We start from the raw sequence: 22,481 nt of genomic DNA, 5'->3' as shown, positions 1-22,481 counted from the left end.
AAACAAGTGGGGATGTAATTTTGAAAAGTTACAATTTATAATGTGAACAAGTAACTTTTGGGCTAAAAGGTTTTTCACTCAAATTAGACAATTTCAGATACATGAAAGTTTACATCTGAATAATCACTTTCTATAAAAAAGTTTAACTTTAACCTTATTCTTAACTTTACATAGGTTGTCACATATACCCAGTATCTCCTTTTGTATTTGTTCTCAACAGTAGAAATAATTGTTCACAAATTATCAACAGGGCAGAAAACTCAGTTTTACCCTTTAAAATTTAAGAAGTAAATATTTGCAGCATGTTAAATAACTTGGATTTAAATAAAATTTAAAAAGCAAATAAATATCTGAAACAGATATGGGTTTAGAATTCTTTGTAGTTCTAGTCTCTTCTGGTAATTTTCTTAAAAAAAAAGTGCTAGTAGTCTTAAATCTTTTTTTTTTTTTTAGTTCCCTTTGAAGACTAATCATTTGAAATATATGTAAAAATGGAAATCACTAACTAGAAAGTTAGCAATTCCATTTTCCCCCTTTACTGTCATTTTTAAAGCTATCCATAAAATATAAACTTAAAACATAAATTTAAGCTTGTATTTGCTCACTTAGGAAATATGTTCTAGTCATACACCAAAGCAACGTAACAAAATTGTTATCATCACTAAACAAGTGGTTGTATGCTGGCTTCAGGGGCCACAGGGGAAAAAGCAGGCATGGACTCCAGGGATTCTGTTCTCAACTAAGTCCAAGTGGTTATGTTTTGTTATTATATGATAGGAAAAAGATAGGCTTCAGTAGGCAGAGAGGGGAAGGATAGGACCTGAGGTCTCTGGGTGGGGAAAAACACAAATTTTGTAACAATGCTGGGAGGATCTGACCACAGCAAACCCCTTTGAGCTTAAGGTTCCTCTTAAGAATCTAACAGATCCACCTACTCCCCTCAGGAACCTAACAAAAGACCTGACTAAAAATCAGTAGACCATAAAACTTAGCGACCCACGAGGAGCAGTATGGCCAGAGACCACCCCTTATACAATGGAAAACAAGCCAATCAGGAATGGACAACCCAGAACCTAGAGTTATCCAGCCAATAAGGGCAGAACCTGAGAAGGAATGAGGGGGAAGGGGAGGTAGCCTGACCACAACCTTATAAAATAAGGACCTTTGCCTACTGTTACCGGCATTCACCTTCAAGGGTCTCCTCTCTGTAAAGAGGGCTTTCGTACTATTCTTACTTTCTGATCTGATGTGTCCACCTCTTCATTCTTTGAAGCAGGGAGACAATGAGCCCTAGGCATTAAGGTTAAAAAAATTTTAAAAATCCTGGAAAATACTGGAGTTCTATGGAAGATGTTGCTTAAAGAAATAGGTTCACAACTAAAATAGTAATAAAAAATTCTGAAAACCACTTATTAAAGGAACAGAATCTACCATAAAAAACAACAACAACAAAAAACCCAAAAACAAACAAGCAAAAAAAAAAAAAAAAACCTCATGAATTTGCTGGTGATTCTTCTTTCTCCCTTGAGAAACTGGCTAGGGAGAACACATCCAGCTAATCCTTCCCCCCCACCCCCCACCCCCATTATTCTATCAAGTTAGTTTTGGTTACATCTCATCTAACTTCAGATCATGCTACTTGATACAAGATTTTTTTAACTGTAATTAGAACATGTAACTGTAAGCTGGCAAAAAATGCTTGAGTAAATATCAATTAAAACAAAAGTTTAAAGCAAGTTTTAAGTTCGGTTCAAACAAAAAGTTTTAGATTCAAAAACAAAACCAAAATCTTCTTTGTGAGTGGGCAATTATTTTAAAAGTACACATTCAGGGAAAAGAAGTCACCAAATATTTGGGTGAATACTCAGGAAGAGAGGATAGGTGGGTGGGCCACTTGGGATGAAAACTGAAAAACAGACAAGATTGAGGGATTTAAAAAAATGTCCAAATAAATTTCACAGAAAAAGGGAAGAGAATGAGCAAAGTATAGAAAATGTAAATAACTATTTCCAAAGAATGGCAAACATCTCAATTTGGCCTGGACACAGGTGAAAGGCAATGACAGGAAAAAGGAATATGAATTTAGGTGGGGCCAGACAATGAAAGGTTCTCAACACCGACAGTAAGGGCCTGCCTGGGCTTTTTTTTTTTTAGTTACAGAGTCGAGATACTACAGAGGTAGAACAGATAGAATTGACAACAGAATGGAAGCTATGTGGAGGAAAGGAAAATCAAAGATGATGCAGAAGTGGAATTTGGGTAAGAACTAACAGGACCTGAGAGCTTTGAAGTAATGGACTTTCAGTATCTACCAGGATTGTTTACATGAAGAGAATTTCAAAAGTACAACCAATATACTTGACTGATACAAACTTTATTTTTCATGCCAAAATGTTTACAAATTTTATTTTTTCATACACAATTACAAGAGCAACAGTTACAAGTAACTAAAAAAATAGCATTTGGGGGCACTTCTATTCCTTTTGCTAACATAAGCATGTTTTGTTACATGAACAGCAACAATAATTACAATTACAGAACTGTTTAACTTGGAATTTAGTGTTAGGATGGAGGCTAATCCATGAAACAAGCAAAGAGTAAGTGCCCAAACATAGTCTTTCATTCTATATTCTTCTTTATTCCATAATTAGAATCTACCCAGTAATGCCATCATTCAAATATCTGACCAGTTAGGTCAACTCAGCATTTTCCAAACTCTTACTTAATTTAGTTCTACAAGTCAATCTAAGACAAAACACACAAGGCATAGCTTGCTGATATCTGATGCCTAAAACAAACTGTTACATAATGAAGTTATGAATCTTTTGCAACTTGGCATGTGTTCCATCTCACACAAGAACTAAAAGATGAATAGTACCTACAGCACTGAGAGTCACTCCACCACAGCTGATACAGTATCTCCCAGACTTCTAGTTTCTAAAATTCTGGGGGAAGTGGGACAATTTGAACAGTAATAGTCTACACGGTAGTAATATTACCTCTTGGCCATTGGCCCAATACTAGTCCTTTTTGTTTTTTAGTATACAAAATATGCTGAAAACATTTCCTTAAACACATTTCAATTAATGTAATTAAACAGAAGGCAACAATTTCCTTCTATAAGAGTTATTTAGCTATGAAAAACTTGCCATATATTTGTTAAATTAATTTAAGGAATATTTTTAGGGTCAATACAGATATTTAATTTAGAGCCTATCCTAAACATGTGTAAAAAGAACTACAAACATAATCACATTCAGTTTTTTTTTTAACTGGAAAGTACCATTTTTATCCCTATAGTAATTTTATAAATATATCACTTGCTTTTATCCAAATTAAGGATAAATTTCAAAAATCCACTGTGAAATTTACATTCTCACTAAGCACAAAAATACACAAATATTAGTTCTAATCAGAAATTTAAGCTAAGTGAAAATTTTTACTCTGAAATAAGTAGACCTGGGATATAGAAGTAAAAGTTTTGATCGAAGCAGATCACAAATATATTCTGTTTTCATGTAAAAATAATTTTTTTAAAGAAATAATGTTTAACAGTCTTTTAATCCCATCTTTTCAAACACATATTTTTCTTTTAAAATAAAATAGTTTCAGATAAACATTTCATTTAAAATCTGATTTTACAAAAAAGAAATAAAATTAATTATTCTTAGATGTATTTGAGCCAGGTAGTTGCTGCTTCCAGATGTTATGAGCTACAAATCGATTTATGACACTATGGTAAGTAACCTTTGGCTTCCAACGTAATAACTCGAAATTCAATTCACACTGCCTACCAAAGAAGTCTGATGTATATTTGTAAATTTAAAATTTTACATCTTTTAAAAAGAAAAAAATCCAAACAGATAAGTATGAATTATTTTAAAAATCAGTGATAAGCCATTTTTATCACACCAAAGATCTATAAAATTATAATAAAGTCTCTTAATAGTATTTTTGAAAATACTATCAAAAACTTCAAAATCTTATATATATTAAGTACAACCAATATATTTTTAGAAAGAAAACATCTTCAAAGGCTGAAAAGGAAATATGCTATTTTTAAGAGCAATGATGTTTGAGTCAATCAGACATGTTTTCAATCTGAAATCTGCCACTTCCAAGCTTATGCATATTTCTTAACTTCTCTAAAATTCTTTTCTCAGATTTAAAATGGGGAGCAGAGCAACGTCAGTAGCTACCTTAGAGGGCTTTCTGAGGAATAATCAGATAATGCACATAAGAGATTGCTGCAGTATCTGACAAAGTAACTAATAGATATTAGCTAGACTGAGCAGTGACTTCCTTAGGGGTCAAGTACCCAACAAACTATTTTCTTAAATAAAATGTAATCATTATATACAGAATTATTTATCTTAAGAATTAAAAAAAAAAAATGGTGTGGAAGGGGGTTGGAGACATTCCGTACAACAGAACACCCCTATATTGCAATAATGATACCTTTATTGTGTTTTGGCAATCACTTTCTCTCTATTTTAACACTGTACTATATCACTTCCAAAATACAATTCAGAAGATCTAAACTGAATTTTTTTTTTGTCACAAATCTTAGAGAAAATAATTACCTCATTGGCCTAAATAAATGAAAAAGGCACAGAAAAACTGCTCACAAATAAAACCACAGTCATTTACATATTATGTACCATAGTAAAGATGGTTATTTGGCAATTTCAAGCAATTTATCTGGTATCTAATATTTTCACACTGTTCTTATTTCAAATCTCAAATACATTAACCTCTATTATTTATATATAGCCTTGTGTGACAACCTATCAGTCATATCTTTATTGGAATGATCAAGAAATACTAAATTTTAACAGAAAAATTCAGCTATAGATTATGCTCCAAAGTATTTCACAAATGCTCATTTTCCATTTAAAATATTTCAGGTACCAACTTAAAGGTACCCAAATCTTAGTCCATCAGTATTATTTTGATTGTCACTAGGAACTATGTGAATGTTTTCTCTGATTTTTAATCATACTAACCTGAGTCAACAGGGCTTCTCAATGGACTCTATTTTAAATGACAGAGCACACACATAGGAGACAGAAAAATTAGGTATGGCCCCCTAAGATTATTTACTGAATATGTGATCTTCAGCAAGTCCCTTAACTTCTCCATGCCACGTCTCCTCTTCTAAAAGATAAGGATCCTGCCCCTCTCCTTTGTCTGACTCACAGGCCCAGGTAAATTATATAAGAGAAACATGAAAGCTTTTACAAGGGCATATATACATATACATATAATATCAACACACAGAGACTTGTTATAGTATTGGATTTGGTTAGGATGACCAGTCTATTAAAAGTGTAATTTAAGAAAAAGTTATTCTTGAGAGTATCAGGGGGAAAAAATTATAACATCTTTACCATATCCTTTGAATAAGATCTGAAAGCAGTTTTAAAAAATATATTGCTATCTATCCTATTACTATGTAAGAAAAAATACACTGGACAATGCTCATTCGTCTTCCCTGTGTTTTTTTCTTTTTTTAATGGCTGTAATTCTGTTTCACCTGAATGTATTTTTGTAATTTTATTAACTTATACCTGCTCTGTTCCAAGCTTATTCTGGCAAGTTATTTAAAACTTCTCTGAAAGTAGTCACAGGTGATCTTTTTTTCTACTACAGGTTTGCACTTATCTTAAATTCTAGGTTTTTCTACCTTATGCTTCATGGAAAGTAGGTACAATAAAGTTTTAATTTTTAAAAATGAAGAAAAAATATTCAAAACTAAGTCACTAAAAGCAAATGTTCCTTCACTTTCCTGTATCTTCAGCAAATACTATGCATGCACTCCAAAAGGATATCAGACCACAAATCAATAGAAAAATCCATTCACTTACACTACATACTCTTATGAAGTTAAAAGATACAGAGCAAAAAATAAACCAGGATTGATTTCTGAAGAAGGCATATCTGAAGGGTGATTATGAAAAAATGAAGGGTGATTTTGAAGTAAGGACAAGGAGAGAACAGAATATGATAAACATTTTTGAAACACTTTATGACTTACACAGTCAGTGAAATACTATCATCTCTAGGTAACTCACTAAATGAGAAGAAGCCTGACAGGTGACTGGTCAGGTATACAGAAAGATTTGGAAGCCCTAATATAGATGATTGTTGGTTAAAGTCACAGGAGTAGAAATTTTGAAGCAAAAGAGGGTCTAGATAATAGTCACTGAAAGATCAAAAGACAGAATGAGGGAAAATGAAATGAGAATGATTTGAAAAATACAAATAGAATCCAAACATTAGAGGAGTGTTCAGTTTCAAGGAGAATAGGAGTAGTCAAAAATCATAGAAGAAAAAAACATGAAGGCTGGGTTTGACTAGTGAGTCTATAACAAATGTAATGGGGTGACTTTAATAGCAACGATGGGTGAGTTAGCAACGATTAAGGTAAAACAACAGTCCAAAAAAAAAAAGTGTATTCTACCCATTTAAAATGTTCACTCAGGAAAACTTGGGGAAAATTATAATAACACTAAGGGGAGACCTGAGTGTGTTTAAAGGCAGAAAGGAGACTTCATTAGCTCTAAATAATTAAACAAAGCTTGTGTGTAACAGCTGAGAGAGTCCGACTGATAAACAGGTATGTTTCAGACCTAAGTTAGGCACTTTGAGGGAAAGGGAACCTGACTTCTGTCTCTAGGGAACAGAAAGAAATTAATCTCAAGCCACTTATTTATTTATTTATTTATTTTTTTGGTATCACAGTTGGTCCCTACCCTCAGTGGTATATATTTACAAGGTAATTAGAACTTGGTAAGTGAAAAGGCATAAAGCCCAAACAGAAAATGGTATTGAAAATATAAGATGACAAAATGCTAAAGTCAATAATTTCCACTTGAAAACAATTTTAAATAAAATCCAAACAAAAAGTTGAAAATTTAAAAACGTTAACTGCTAGAGGCTTGATATCCATGTGATGTGCAAAGTGATTAAATTTTTAAAAAGCATAATATAGGTTTAATTTTTATATAGCCACCATCATTTAATAAGATTTCTTGGAGAATTTCTACCAAAGACACAATTTCCTCCTTGAAAACAGGCATAAAATGGGTAACATTGGGTGACTTGGGTACCAAAGAGTTGTGAAAAGTGTCTCCACAACTTGTTAGTCTGAAAAGCAACATTAAAAAAAAGTGGAGCATCAAAACACTTTATTTCAAAATCACTTGATGCCTGATCCTGTATGTAACTGGAACCATATTCACATTCTATAAATTTCTGAATTTCAATTTCCCGTTTTATTTATTTTTATGAGCAACTTACTTTATTTTGAATCTGTACTTTATTTGACATTTATTTAAGCTGTATAAAAGCCATGCACAGTTTATTTACAATATTATACATTAACGATGTTTGAAGACTACACAAAAATTTCACAAAACTTACTTAGATGGAAAGACATGTGAAACAGGGAGCTTTCAAAAATTTTAGATTCAGAATTTTGCAAAGATTATTTTGGTTTCTAGTGTTCTGCAAGCACTGGATTGAAATAAGACTGACAAAAACGTGCAAATGAGTAGAATTTCAACAAATGAAAAACTACAAATGTTTAGCTAAAAGCTAAAATATCTTGAAATCCTACTATGTAGCAATGGGAATTTATAAAACAGAAAAAAAAAGGTTATTTTTAAAAAGTCTTTCATGAATAACAGGCTCTCAGTAATATTCTATAAAAACATTCAGAAATAAAGTTTCTCAAATTATGTCCATCATCAAAGTTAGGTTTTCAGTAGTGGCCGAAGCTGTGAATTGTAAATTATTTACTGTCCTACATGGGAAGTCTCAATTTCCCCCGCTAGGGAGAGGGGGAGAAGAAAATCAATTGGCAAATTTAGATTCAAGTAAAAGATCCTGGTACAGACAACATGAACACAGAGTGGATCGCTGCAGTAATGTTCGAGTCCACATACTTTTACTTGTACCCCTAAAATGGAAGGTGTAAACTTTAGTTTTCTTCAATTTAAGATCTCCTATCAGGAAGTAAGTACCTCATTCTTCAGAGTTCTAGAAAATATCGATAGGGATTTCTTCTTCTCCACTGGCATATCATTCAATTTTTACTGTTGTGGCTGAAGTATATTTAGATACTCAGACTGCCCCAACTGATAAGTTGTGTTCCTTCCACAATCAACATACTGGTATCTTTCCTGGGATATCTGTTCAGAGTGTCCAAAGTATGTTGTTGTCACAGTAACTCTAAAAAAGAAAAATTGGGAGACACAACAACAACAAAAAAACTCAAACAGGGAGACACATTATTATTTACATAGAAGTTTTCTGAACTGAGAATACTTTCATATAGCAAAATTTTCTCCAGGGAGAGACTGATTAATGATAATATTGTGAACATGGGCCACTCAGGGAATATTTGCCCAACAGATAGCATAAATGCTGATTTAGCAAGCCTACTCCAATAATTATACACAAGAAATACCATGTTTTCAGAACATTTATCATTACTTAAAAATATGTAAGTTCATTTCACTTTTAAAAACAAAATTCTCTCATCACAGGAAAATTCTTTCATTCTTTCATCACATTTTGGACCATTAGCTGATGGTCCAAACACCAAAACTATAACCTACAATTTCTTAATGGCCTAGAATAACACCCAATTTGCACATTAGTAACAGTACTTATTACTGTGAAGGACTATTAGAACAATGGATGCTGAGCTCTGTCCTCTTTTTCATCCCAACACCTGCCATCTTCCTGTGTTCTTGCAAGGTCTAGATTCACTCTTCAGCAGCCATGTGATCCTTCACTACTTCTCCGAGCTCCAATTTCCTCATTCTTAAAGTAGGATAATATTTACTCATCTCATCGCACTCTTTTAAGGCTTCAAACCCGACTGAACTGATACTTATAAAGGTGTTGTGTATGCTATAAGCCAAAGTTATAAATCTAAAGTTTAAAAAAGAAATATTTTTTTCAAAAAAAATTCATACTTACTGCATCATGAGTACGATATTATGTACTTTGATTGATATCAGTGTACAAAAATCACTGTTAAAAAGAAAAAACAATGTGAGTAAACGTGGCTATGATATTATAATTTAAAATCACTTAATTATGATTCCTTTCCCTATGTTAAAACTAAAAGAGATATGATACAGAAGACATAAGTAAGCATTTATTGATGGAACGTTTTCTACACCTAATAATGATAAAGATTTTCATGACTTTTTATTCTAAAAACAGACATGTTTTACTACAGCAATTGTAGAGTTGTTGCACACTGGCTATAAATTACTGCTACTTTTTATTCATCTTTTGAAATTGTAGTAAACAGTTTGTTAGAAATTCTGTATCAGCCTGATACTATAAAAGATGATAAAAAATCTTTTTTTTTTTTTTTTTACTTAAGAGTTAATAATCACTTAGACCTAATGTAAAAGCTTTAGAAATTCAATAAGAGAACATTATACAATACTAGCATTTTTAGTTCTGCTACACTAAAGTCAACAAATACTAAAATGTGTGAGACTATGGTTCTTATAGTAAATAAAGTGACATGGTGTGCTGAATGGGAAAATTATGCAGCCAAGAATTCTTTATCCAGCAAGGCTGTCATTCAGAATACAAGGAGAAAAAAAGAGTTTCCCAGACAAACAAAAGTAAAGAAGTTTGTGACTACTAAACCAGCCGTGCAAGGAAGAGGGACTGGGGGCAAGGCAGTGAAGAATAAAAAGGACCGGAGAACATCACCAGAAACACCAACTCTACAGGTAACACAATGGCACTAAATTTATGTTTCAATAATCACTCTGAATGTAAATGGTCTAAATGCTCCAATCAAAAGACACAGGGTATCAGAACGGGTTTAAAAAAACAAACAACCCACACACAAAAACAAAACCCATCTACATGCTGCCTACACAAGACTCATTTTAGACCTAAGACACCTGTAGATTGAAAGTGAGGGGATGGAGGGGCGCCTGTGTGGCTCAGTCGGTTAAGCGTCCGACTTTGGCTCAGGTCACGATCTCGCGGTCCGTGAGTTCGAGCCCCGTGTCAGGCTCTGGGCTGATGGCTCAGAGCCTGGAGCCTGCTTCCCATTCTGTGCCTCCCTCTCTCTCTGTCCCTCCCCCATTCATATTCTGTCTTTCTCTGTCTCAAAAATAAATAAACGTTAAAAAAAAAAAAAAATTTTTTTTAAAAAAGTGAGGGGATGGAGAACTATCTGTCATGCTAATGGACATCAAAAGAAAGCCAGAGTAGCCATACTTATATCAGACAAACAAGATTTTAAAACAAAGACTATAACAAAAGATGAAGAAGGCATTCTATCATAATTCAGAGGTCTATCCATCAAGAAGATCTAACGACTGTAAATATTTATGCCCCCAACCTGAAATACCCAAATATATAAATCAATAATGATAAATGTGAAGAAACCTACTGATAATAAAACCATAATAATAAAAGTTTAATACTCCACTTACAGCAAATCGACAAGGAAACAATGTCTTAGAATGATACAATGGACAGGATGAACTTAACAGATATATTCAGAATATTTCATCTTAAAGCAACAGAATAGACATTCTTCTCGAGTGCTCATGGAACATTCTCCAGAATAGATCATATACCGTGTCACAAATCAGTCAGGTCCAAAAAGATCAAAACCATGCCATGCATATTTTCAGATCACAACACTTTGAAACTTGAAGTCAACCACAAGAAAAAATTTAGAAAGTCCTCAAATACATGGTGGTTAAAGAACATCCTACCAAAGAATGAATGCATTAACCATGAAATTAAAGAAGAAATAAAAAAATACATGGAAGCAAATGAAAATGAAAACATGGCAGACCAGAATCTTTGGGATGCAGCAAAGGCAGTCCTAAGAGGGAAGTATATTGCAATAAAGAACTACTTCAACAGGGTGCTTGGGTGGCTCAGTCGGTTAAGCATCTGACTTTCGCTCAGGTCACGATCTCACGGTTTGTGAGTTTGAGCCCCGTGTTGGGCTCCGTGCTGATAGCTCAGAGCCTGGAGCCTGCTTCAGATTCTGTGTCTCCCCCTCTCTCTGTCCCTCCCATGCTCATGCTCTGTCTCTCAATAATAAATAAGCGTTAAAAAAAATTAAAACAAAAAAGGGTCTACTTCAAGAAGAAAAGTCTCCAAATACACAACCTAACCTTACACCTAGAGGAGCTAGAGAAGAACCAGCAAATAAGGCCTAAAGCTAGCACAAGAAAGGACATAATACAGAAAAAAACAATATAGAAACAGCAACAAAAAACGTGTAACAGATCAATGAAACTAAATAATGGTTCTTTGAAAGAATAAACAAAATTGATAACCCCCTAGCTGGACTTATCAAAAAGAAAAGAGAGGACCCAAATAGAAAAAAATCACAAATGCAAGAGGAGAAATTACAACCAATACCAGAGAAATACAAACAATTATAAGAGAATACTATGTAAAATTATATGCCAACAAACTGGGCAATCTAGAAGAAATGGACAAATTCCTAAAAACTCACAAACTACCAAAACTGAAACAGGAAGAAATAGGAAATTTGAAGAGATGCATAATCAGCAAAGAAAATGAATCAGTTATCAAAAATTTCCCAATAGGGGCGCCTTGGTAGCTCAGTCGGTTAAGCATCAGACTTTGGCACAGGTCATGATCTCATAGCTCTCTGTGCTGACAGTTCAGAACCTGGAGCTTGCTTCAGATTCTGTGTCTCCCTCTCTCTGCCCCTCCCCCACTGACACTGTCTCTCTCTCTCTCTCTCAAAAATAAAAAAACAATAAAAAAAAAATTTTTTTTTAAATCTCCCAACAAATAAGAGCCATGGGCCAGATGGCTTCTCAGGGGAATTCTATCAGACATTTAAAGAAGAGTTGACACCTCTTCTTTTCAAATTGTTCCAAAAAACAGGATGGAAGGAAAGCTTCCAAACTCATTCTATGAAGACAGTATTACCTTGATTCTAAAACCAGACAAAGACCCCACTAAAAAGGAGAATTACAGGCCAATATCCTTGATGAAACTGGATGTAAAACTTCTCAACAAGATCCTAGCAAATAGAACCCAAGAGAATATACATTAGAAGAATTATTCACCATGATCACGTGGAATTTATTCCTGGGCTTCAGGGCTGGTTCAATATTTGCAAATCAATCAACATGATACACATTAATAAAAGAATAAGAACCATATATCCTCTCAATAGGTGCAGAAAAAATATTTGACAAAATACAGCATCCTTTCTTGATAAAAACCCTCAAGAAAATAGGGATAGTAGGAACATACTCCGTCATAATAAAGGCCATATATGAAAGAGCTACAGCTAATATCATCCTCAATGGGAAAAAACAGATCTTTCCCCCTAAGGTCAGGAACATGACAGGGATCTCCACACTCACCACTGTTGTTCAACATAGTACTGAAAGTCCTAGCCTCAGCAATCAGAAAACAAAAATAAATAGATGCCATACAAATGGCAAGAAAGAAATAAAATTTTCACTCTTTGCAGATGACATGACACTCTACGTGGAAAATTTGAAAGAGTCCATCAAAACACTACTAGATTTCAGGGTGCCTGGGTGGCTCAGTCGGTTGAGCATCTGACTTTGGCTCAGGTCAGTATCTCACAGTTTGTGAGTTCGAGCCCCGCATCGGGCTCTGTGCTGACAGCTCGGAGCCTGGAGCCTGCTTTGGATTCTATGTCTCCCTCTCTCTCTGCCCCTCCCCCGCTCATGCTCTGTCTCTCTCCGTCTCTCAAAAATGAATAAACATTAATAAACAAACAAAAAAACAACTAAACTAAAAAAAAAAAAAAAAACACTGCTAGATTTCATACATGATTTCAGCAAAGTCACAGGATATAAAACCAACATAGAGAAATCGGTTGCATTTCTATACACCAATAATCCTTTGCAGAAAGAGAAATCAAGGAATTGATCCCATTAACAACTGCACCAAAATCAGTAAGATACACAGGAATAAACATAACCAAAGAGGTAAAAGATCTGTATGCTGAAAACTATAAAAAGGTTATGAAAGAAATTGTAGAAATCACAGGGAAAAGGAAAAACATTCCATGTTCGTGAACTAGAAGAACAAACATTGTTAAAATGTCAATACCACCCAAAGCAATCTACACATTCAATGCAATCCCTATCAAAATAACACCAGCATTCTTCACAGAGCTAGAGCCAACAATTCTAAAATTTTTATGAAAACAGAAAAGGCCCTGAATAGTCAAAGCAATCCTGAAAAAGAAAACCAAAGCTGGAGGCATCACAATTCTGGACTTTAAGCTGTATCACAAAGCTGTAATCATCATGACAGTATGGCACTGGCACAGAAACACATAAGTCAATGGAACAGAATAGAGAACCCAGAAATGGACCCCAAAATGTATGGCCATAATCTTCAACAAAGCAGGAAAGAATATCCAATGGAAAAAAGACAGTCTCTTCAGCAAATGGTGTTGAGAAAACTGGACAGGGACATGCAAAAGAATGAAATTGGAGCACGTTCTTACCCTGTATACAAAAATAAACTCAAAATGGATGAAAGACTTAAATGTAAGACAGGAAACCATTAGAATCGTTCAGGAGAAAACAGACAGCAACCTCTCTGACCTTGGCCAGAGCAACTTCCTACTAGACATGTCTTTGGAAGCAAGGGCAACAAAAGCAAAAATGAACGATTGGGACCTCATCAAGATAAAAGGCTTCTGCACGGCAAAAGAAACAATCCACAAAACTAAAAGGCAGCCTACAGAATGGGAGAAGATATATGCAAATGACATATCAGATAAAGGATTAATATCCAAAATCTATAAAGAATTTATCAAACTCAACACCCAAAAAATAAATAATCCACTGAGGAAATGGGCAAAAGACATGAATAGACACTTTTCCAAAGAAGACATACAGATGGCTAAGAGACACATGAAAAAATGCTCAACATAACTCATCATCAGGGAAATACAAATCAAAACCACCATGAGATATCACGTCACACCTGTCAGATTACCTAAATGAACAACTCCAGAAACAACAGATGTTGGTGAGGATGTGGAGAAAGGGGAATACTTCTGCACCATTGGTGGGAATGCAAACTGGTGCAGCCACTCTGGAAAACAGTACAGAGGTTCCTCCAAAAATTAAAAATAGAACTACCCTACGACTCAGTAATTGGCACTACTCAGCATTTATCCAAAGGATACAAAAATGCTGATTCAAAGAGACACATGCACCACAATGTTTAGAGCAGTGCTATCAACAATAGCCAAATTATGGAAAGAGCCCAAATGTCCATCAATTGATAAATGGATGAAGAAGATATGTGTGTGTGTGTGTGTGTGTGTGTGTGTGTGTGTGCGCGCGCGCGCGTGTTGGGGGGGGTGTGGTGTGTGGGCATACATCTGTACACACACGTACACACACACATATATATATAATGTACACATACACACATACATACAATGGAATATTACTCAGTGATCAAGAAAGAATGAAATCTTGCCATATATTATGCTAAATGAAATAAGTCAGTCAGAGAAAGACAAACATGATTTCACTCATATGTGGATTATAAGAAACAGATGAAGATAGGGGAAGGGAAGGAAAAATAAGGTAACAGAGAAGGAAGCAAACCATAATAGACTCTTAAATAAAGAAAACAAACTGAGGGTTGCTGGAGGGGAGGTCAGTGGGAGGGATGGACTAAACAAGTGATAGGCATTAAGGAAGGCACCTGTTGGAATAAGCAGTGGGTGTTATAAGTAAGTGGTCAATTGCTGGATTCTACCCCTGAAACCAATATTACACTATATGTTAACTAACTTGAGTTTAAATAAAAATAAATAATTTTTAAAAAGGTGACAAGGTGTATTTGACCTTAATTATGAAAAATAAGAAAAAAATGAATATTAAGGGTATAGACACATACTACACATAAATATTATGCATGTTGACAAGAGAGAAGACAATAGAGATGATCAGAGGCCAGAAGTATTCCAAATGTGATTTCCTGACTGCTAAGATTGTGGGAAATTAAAAAGATATCTATACACTCTATTCTTGATATTTTATAATTTAATGAGAGAACATTATTCAAATATCAAAACTTACTACATATAACTCATTTCTTCTGCTATGATAGTAGGTACTGTATAATCGATCTGAAAGACAAAAAGTGAAAATAAGCCATCTAGAAAGAGGAGCAAAGCATCAAAGATTTCAGACATGTTTCACGATTTCAAAGACTTAGAAATCTCTCCTTTTGCATGGCTGAGTCTAAGACTTTCTCTTATACGTGCAAAGAACACATGTCAAGTTTGTGAGGAAATCCTCCCCCTCCCTCAGATTAATATGATATAGAAAGTCAAAAGTCATTGAACTCCTCCAAAGTATTTTATGATGGAAACTTACTTGTTTCATATCCAGTGGGCCAATATTGGTTATGTTGTTTAAGCGAGCCTTTCCAATAACAGTTTTTGAAAACTGAACTTGTGCAGTGATATTTTCAACTTCAACAGAATAATAGTTATTGTTTGTTATATTTAGTGTGTTCTGTAAAAGAAAAGGCAAAAAATGTATAAGCATAACAAATATGTATCCAAAATCAATTTAAAAAAATGACTTCAGAGGTGCCTGGGTGGCTTAGTCCATTAAGCATCCAACTTCAGCTCAGGTCACCATCTCAGTTTGTGGGTTTGGGCCCCACATCAGGCTCTGTGAGGACAGCTCAAAGCCTGGGGCTTGCTTCGGATTCTGTGTCTCCCTCTCTCTCTGCCCCTCCCCCACTCATGCTCTGTGTCTCTCTCTCAAAAATAAACATAAAAAAAATGACTTCAGCTGTGGCCACACTTCAGTTATTAGGAGGAAGAAAAATATTGCCAAAAATATCAAAGGATATTAAATAAGCTAATTATTTGGTTTTATGATGAATACTATGTACATAATATGCCGACAATAAGCACACAATTAAAAATTAACAGCTCTACGGGGCGCCTGGGTGGCTTAGTCAGTTAAGCATCCGACTTTGGCTTAGGTCATGATCTCACGGTTCCTGAGTTCAAGCCCCGCATCAAGCTCTGTACTGACAGCTTGAAGCCTGGAGCCTGCTTCAAATTCTGTGTCTCCCTCTCTCTCTCCTTCTCCCCTGCTTGTGCTCGCTCTCTCAAAAATAAATAAATGTGAAAAAAATTTTAAAAAATAAACAACAGGCCCAGAAAATGTACATTACAGGAATATAGAAAATGAATGTTAGAAAATGTATTTATGGCCTTAGAAAAATTCTATAAAAATAATTTTTAAATTTCATGTGAATTTCTACTAAATGTTAATATATAAATATCTTCACAGACTATATCAGTAATGTATTTCCTATTCTATCAGGTACAAAAATGACCATTTAAAATGTTAAACAGTACTTCATATAAACTTTTTTGTCTAAAAGAAATTGGTATTTTAACTTATACATGAGTAGCGATTTCTACTGGGTCACTTTGGAGAAGAAATGGGATAGATTCAAGTCTATTTGTTGGAAAGAAATGGAGCTACATCGTTTCTGTACTTAACAGCAGGGGCAATTTCCACAATTCTAATTCACAGTTATGTCAAATTATTTTAGAAAATGAGCAGTGGGAAAAAAAATGTTAAATCAAGAAATAACAGATAACAAAACATCTAAAACAGTCATCACAAATGAAAATCAATAGTAACTAAATGATGAATGTTAAATATTCATAAGGCAGATTATAATGGTTACCATTTATATACAAAGAGCCCTCACAAACTGAAAAGAAAACGACAAAATCTTTAGAGGTAAAAACAAACAAACAAAAAAAGTAAAGCATATGAATAAACAAATCAAAAGAGTACAAATATAATTGGCCAAGAAACACTTAAAAACTCTCAAATTCATTTAGAGTTAGGAATAAGCTAGTAAACTTAATATTCATTAAACTAGTAAAGCTTGTAGAAAGCAACAAATTCTATTCTTGGTAGGGATTTGAGCACAAGGGTCAATTTTTACATTACTGGGAAACGTGAAGCATTGCAGCCATTCTGGTAAGTAATCTAGCAATATCCATTAAAATAAAAATACATATATCCTTTGACCTAGCAATCCTACTTTTGAGCATTTATTCCAAAGAAATAAAAACATCATGATGTGAATGAGAATAGCGGCAAAAACAAAAAGAAAAGAAAGTGAATGACCATCCACAAAAATGATTAGTATTAAATTATTGCATGGAATATTACGCAGCCCATTAAAAAGAATGTAGTAAGTCTAAGCCAGAAATTCAGGAGAGATTTCTACAAGGTATTAACAAGTGAGAAAACCAACATGCGTAAAATATGTACAAAATATTCTTTTGAAAATAAATATTACTTTAAGAAAAGCTGACAATGTGAGCTTATAAATATAAATATGGAGAAAGATGAAAAGATGCAATAAGGGATAAGTGGAAAGAAGAATCTTAGTAAAAAAGGATTAAAAAAAGAATGTACTAGTGACCAGCAATTACATGATCACATTTATGTATTAATTTAAATCATAGTTATAAATGTAGAGTTTTTTTTTAATTTCCTAATATAGTAGAAATAATCTTTACCTAAATATACAAACATTTTTATCTACTTGGCTCTTAATACCCATGTCAATTTAATTTCTAGACACTGCAGGAAAGAGATTGTTAATTTGAGGTCAATGGACCTTCTGATACAGGCCAAAGAATGGGATTCAGAAGAATCTTGGAATCCTTTGTACATGCAAAATAATGTTGGTATAGGTCTTTTTCTGAAGTGCCACAGCTTTCATGAGAATATTAAAAGTACCAATCACATATTGAAGGCTAGAAAGATAACAAAGATAAACATTAAGAAAGACAAAAAAGGACAAAAAGTTTAGTACTATCAGACATATTGTTACTGACAGCAGTGAGAATCCACTTAATTTGTAAGTCAAGAGAGCACAAGCATAAGCTTTCAAATAATGATTTTTTAAAAAAAAATTTTTTTTACTGTTTATTTTTTGAGAGAGAGAGAGACAGAGTGTGAGCAGTGGAGAGGCAGAGAGAGAGAGAGAGAGATACACACAGAATCGGAAGCAGGCTCCCAGCTCTGAGCTGTCAGCACAGACAGCAGTGTTTTCCTGGACAGTAAAACACTATGGATATTTCCCCATATACTAATTTATAAGAGAAATCAAACAGGCACTTGTACCTTATCTTTAGACACAATACAGGAATAGTCTGTTAAAACGGTAAAAATTGTATTTCACCATATATAAGGAAAAGAAAATGTTACCTTTATAACATTTATAGAATCAACCTACTTTTAACACTTTGCAAGAAGCTATTCAAAGGCTGAAAAGTAAACGGACTATAAATGTTCTTTTGTCAACAACAGGTTAGTTTATTTACCATTTTAAAGGCAACTTCAAATGCTAAATGATTCTGTATACACAATCACCAGTACTTACTATTTGCCATTTTCGGCACAACCAGAAATGATAGAAAAGATCAATAGCAGATATACAGAAAGCAAACTGACCAGTGTCACATTTAATATTGTCTCAGAGGGACAAAAGTGTACTTAATAAAGGAATGTAGTCAAATATTTTAATGTAATTTTGTACTTACCGTGATATTTAAATATACTGTTCGCTTTTGAACATCATAACTGACGTATGCTGATTTTACGCCAATGTATTTCACGTCAATAGAGCGAGGGAAAAGGAAAAACACAGCCAATCCAGAAAGGAGCAGACAGACAAACACAGAAGCCATCACATACAGCTTTCTGAAAACAAAAATGAGAGTATGAAAATACATGTGCATCAAAAATTACATAATGAAACATTTAAAGAAGATATTTTCAACTTGAATTTTCCCCCTATTATACCAGCAGGAAAAGATGTATAATTTTACCATTTTTTTTATATTATAAAAGTAATTGGTAGTGTTGGGTCTGGTCTATAAAGTATTAAAATGTTCTCCTTAAAAGATGTATGTACCTTTTTGGAGACTGGGATTTCAGGATTACTGAAGGCAGAATATTAACTACAGTGATTCCTAAACCAGGCTTCACACTAGAAGCTGGAGAACTTTATAAAAACATGGATTTCAAGAGTCCCTTCTCTCCCTTCTGAATTTAGCAGAGCAGAATTTTCACGTGAGTTTTGCCATTATATGATTCCCAAAGTGACTGCTCATCAGAACCACCTGTGAAGCCCTTAAAAGCACAACGACATAACCACATGCCTCATGAATCTCACTAAGTCTCACTAAGACTTTTTGAGTCTCCTCATCCCAAAGTATTTATGTACTCAGTTTTTAAAATATCGTTTACATTAATCAACTCTGTTTTGATGATGCTATTAAGCTGTTTCTTGCAAATCAAGAAGGGGGATAATAATATGCAGATATAAGAAAAAAAAAAAAACAACTTTCCATGCCTTTCCTAGTCTTCTAACTCTCCTTGACAGGTATCTCTTCCATCTCCCGCTCTTTATTTCCAATCTCCAGAGATAAAAATTGCCTCTATCTTCAATTTTATCCTCAAAATAGGGTTTCAAAGTAAAATTTTCCTGGTTTCTCCAATAAACAGCTCTCAGCTCAAAGCCCACAGCACCTTTTATTTTTTTTTAAAACTAGGTCTTTTATATTACTTAATCTTTTCTTTATGTTCTAGTCATTAAATAAATTCTCATTTTATCCTTTCTCCTACTTTCTCTTCCCCACCAATTCCCAAATCCCTTAATAGACGTAATCTTTGCCTGCCCCACAACTGCTATTTCAAATGACTCTTGCGCATGTTTTATGTTTCTGAGTATTTTGTCTAAGAAAAGAGAACAAAATGGTTTAAACAAAATAAATAAAACAAAGATTCGCTAAGTCACTACCACTAGGCCCACACTGCTGTTTTGAGCAAACAAAGACGTTCCCACTCACTCACTGTAGATTTCCTCGAAACCTGAGTAGGGTGATGATCACTACTAGATCACCTACTGAATAGTTTAGCACACATTTATAGTACCTACTCTGCACCAAACCCCTAATAAAGGTATAAAAAAAGAGTTCAAAAATCATGACTAAAAAAATCTGAACTTTGTTGAATTTTCTTCTATTTTAGTGTTGTTATTTTTAATTAGTGCTAGGTGAGCCCGCCGTAATCTATTTAGGGTTTAGGGCCTATAAATCAGCTCCAGGTGTTAATATATGATCAATGTCCTAAATTACTCTGCACCCCAAATTTACAGCCATGAATCTGATGGGATAAACATTCCACATAGTATTTCCTACCAAACTGAAAAACTGGCTAGTACACTGATGAAGACTATAGATGTCTATTATAAAATTCACCAGTCATCATTTTTCTTATGGCTCTAGGGACAGTAATGAATCCTAGGAGGTATAGAACTGTTAAAGCTATAAAGATCATGTGGCTTATTTGGACTCAAGTTACATTTCTACTTTTGCCATTTCCTACTTGCAACACTTTCGGCAATTTGCTTTTTTTCTCCACTCTAAAATGTGTAGATTTGTTTTCAGGATTAAATGATACAACTAAAATATGCAGACAAAAGCAATAAATAAATATAATTTCCTAACTACCTCATCACAACTCCCCCAACTTAAAGAACCACAGTGGTTCGTAAAATATTATAGTTTCACTAAAAAATGAGTCATTGTTTTTTCATTGCACATCTGAAACTCCTAAAAATTCTTAAGGGGCTTCCTACGGTTTTCAGATTTCTTAGCTTACTAATGGTGTGGACCTTGCTATTTTCTCAAGCTTCATCTCTACCACTTTCCAACAGCAGCATTTACTTTAGGCAAACATCTGAATGCCAGCCTGTTACTCTCATCTATGCACATACTGTTCCTTCTGTTGAAACGTTCTACCTCACCTTTTTCTACTTTTCTAAGATTCAGCTAATGCTTCATCTTCTTTGGAGCCTTCCCTAATTCCATAAAATAATTTAGATTCTACCATACTCTGCTTTCATAGTACTCTGGAAATACCTCTAACAGGTAAGACAAAGGTACTGTAACCACTAGCTTACATGTCTATCTCCTTGATAAATTCATAATTCCCTTACACCAAAGATACTTTTGAAAAATTTGTATCCCAGGCCTTAGAACAGTGACTGATTTCACAGGTACTCAATAGGTGTCTAGGTTGCCATCCAATAGTATTTTTCTCTTCATGTTTCATTCTGAATACTTAGTATTGGTATGTATTTAAATTCACTCCTTTTTCTTGAAGTGTCTAATTTGTTGTAAACTCTTCCCATGTAGTTTTCATCTTATTCAGATATTGTAGTTTTCATTTCTAAACATTCTATTTGGATCTTTTGAAAATATCTTCCATGTCTATTCTTAAGCCCCATCTCTTGAAACTACAGAATATAGTTAAAGTAAGTATTTCACTGTCCTTGTCAAATGCTTTCTTCTATGCCATTTATTGGTCTGTTTCTATAAATGGTCTTTCCCATTATGGGCTATATTTTTCATCTTCTTTTCACGCTTGGTAATTTTTAATTGGATGACAGACTCATATATTTTACCATGTTGAATGCAGGATAGTTTGGAATTCCTACATATATTCTTGAGCTCTGTATTGGGATATAGTTGAGTTTCTTGAAAAGAATTTAAACCTTCTAACGTTTGCTTTTAGGTCTTGTTAAGCATGAGTACTGCAGCTTTTAATCTAGGGCTAATTCTTTCTGTTACTGTGGAAATAACCTTCTGAGTACTCCACCCGATTCCCTCTGAATTATGAGATTTTCCACACTGACTGGTGGAAACTATCCCTGGTCCTATATAAGCGTTAGGGACTGCTCCCTCTGTTTTGTTTTGTATGGTTCTTCCTTCAGCCTCAGGGGCTTTCTTCACACATATACACTGATCAGTACTCAGCTAGACACTCACAGAGTACCCAGTGGTAACTCTCTATCCTCTGGTACTTTGCCCTACTAACTGGTCTTGGCCTCCGAGATTCCCAGGACCATCTATCTCCTCAGTTTAGGGGTACTGCTAAGCTCTGCCTGCACTCTTTCCATTGTACTGTGATCTGATATCTTTTCCGAGACAGTAAAGTGGTACAATCATAGGGTTTACATCATTAGCTTTCCCTTTCTCAGATATCACTGACCTGTACTGGCTGATGTCCACTGTCTAAAAATATTGTCTCATTTATCTGTCCAGTTTTTTAGTTGTTTCAGACATAAGAATAAACCTAGTCCCTATGATTCCATCTTTGGTTGGAAATGAAAAAAACAAATTTATTTGATTTTGTACTTGTATCACTTTGTTTTTAGGCTAAGAATCTTATTCCCTAATGACATTAGTACATAATTACTTATCTGGTTTACATAAAGAAGTTTCAAAATTACACTAACATTACTCCTAACAATGCAGCTACTGAGTACAGTTTAAGCTTTTGTTGGTAGTTATC

The 22,481-nt window shown here is 34.2% G+C and overlaps 1 protein-coding gene across 6 annotated transcripts in view; it reads right to left on the bottom strand.

Annotated features, from left to right (window-relative positions):
* Window positions 1-2,355: 2,355 nt before the first annotated feature.
* TMEM106B (transmembrane protein 106B) overlaps window positions 2,356-22,481 on the bottom strand; it is a 29,802-nt gene continuing 9,676 nt past the window's right edge. For all 6 annotated transcript variants that reach the window (XM_045494933.1, XM_045494934.1, XM_045494936.1 and 3 more), the window contains 5 exons: window positions 18,662-18,821; window positions 15,441-15,581; window positions 15,141-15,190; window positions 8,992-9,045; window positions 2,356-8,235 (listed from right to left, as the gene is read on the bottom strand). In XM_045494933.1, coding sequence (XP_045350889.1) covers window positions 8,097-8,235; window positions 8,992-9,045; window positions 15,141-15,190; window positions 15,441-15,581; window positions 18,662-18,821 — 544 coding nt within the window. In that variant the 3' untranslated portion in view covers window positions 2,356-8,096. The remainder of the gene's footprint in view (window positions 8,236-8,991; window positions 9,046-15,140; window positions 15,191-15,440; window positions 15,582-18,661; window positions 18,822-22,481) is intronic.

This window comes from Leopardus geoffroyi, chromosome A2 (genome assembly GCF_018350155.1).
Source record: "Leopardus geoffroyi isolate Oge1 chromosome A2, O.geoffroyi_Oge1_pat1.0, whole genome shotgun sequence".
Classification (NCBI taxonomy): Eukaryota; Metazoa; Chordata; class Mammalia; order Carnivora; family Felidae; genus Leopardus; species Leopardus geoffroyi.
This window is presented reverse-complemented; position numbering and strand designations above follow the sequence as displayed.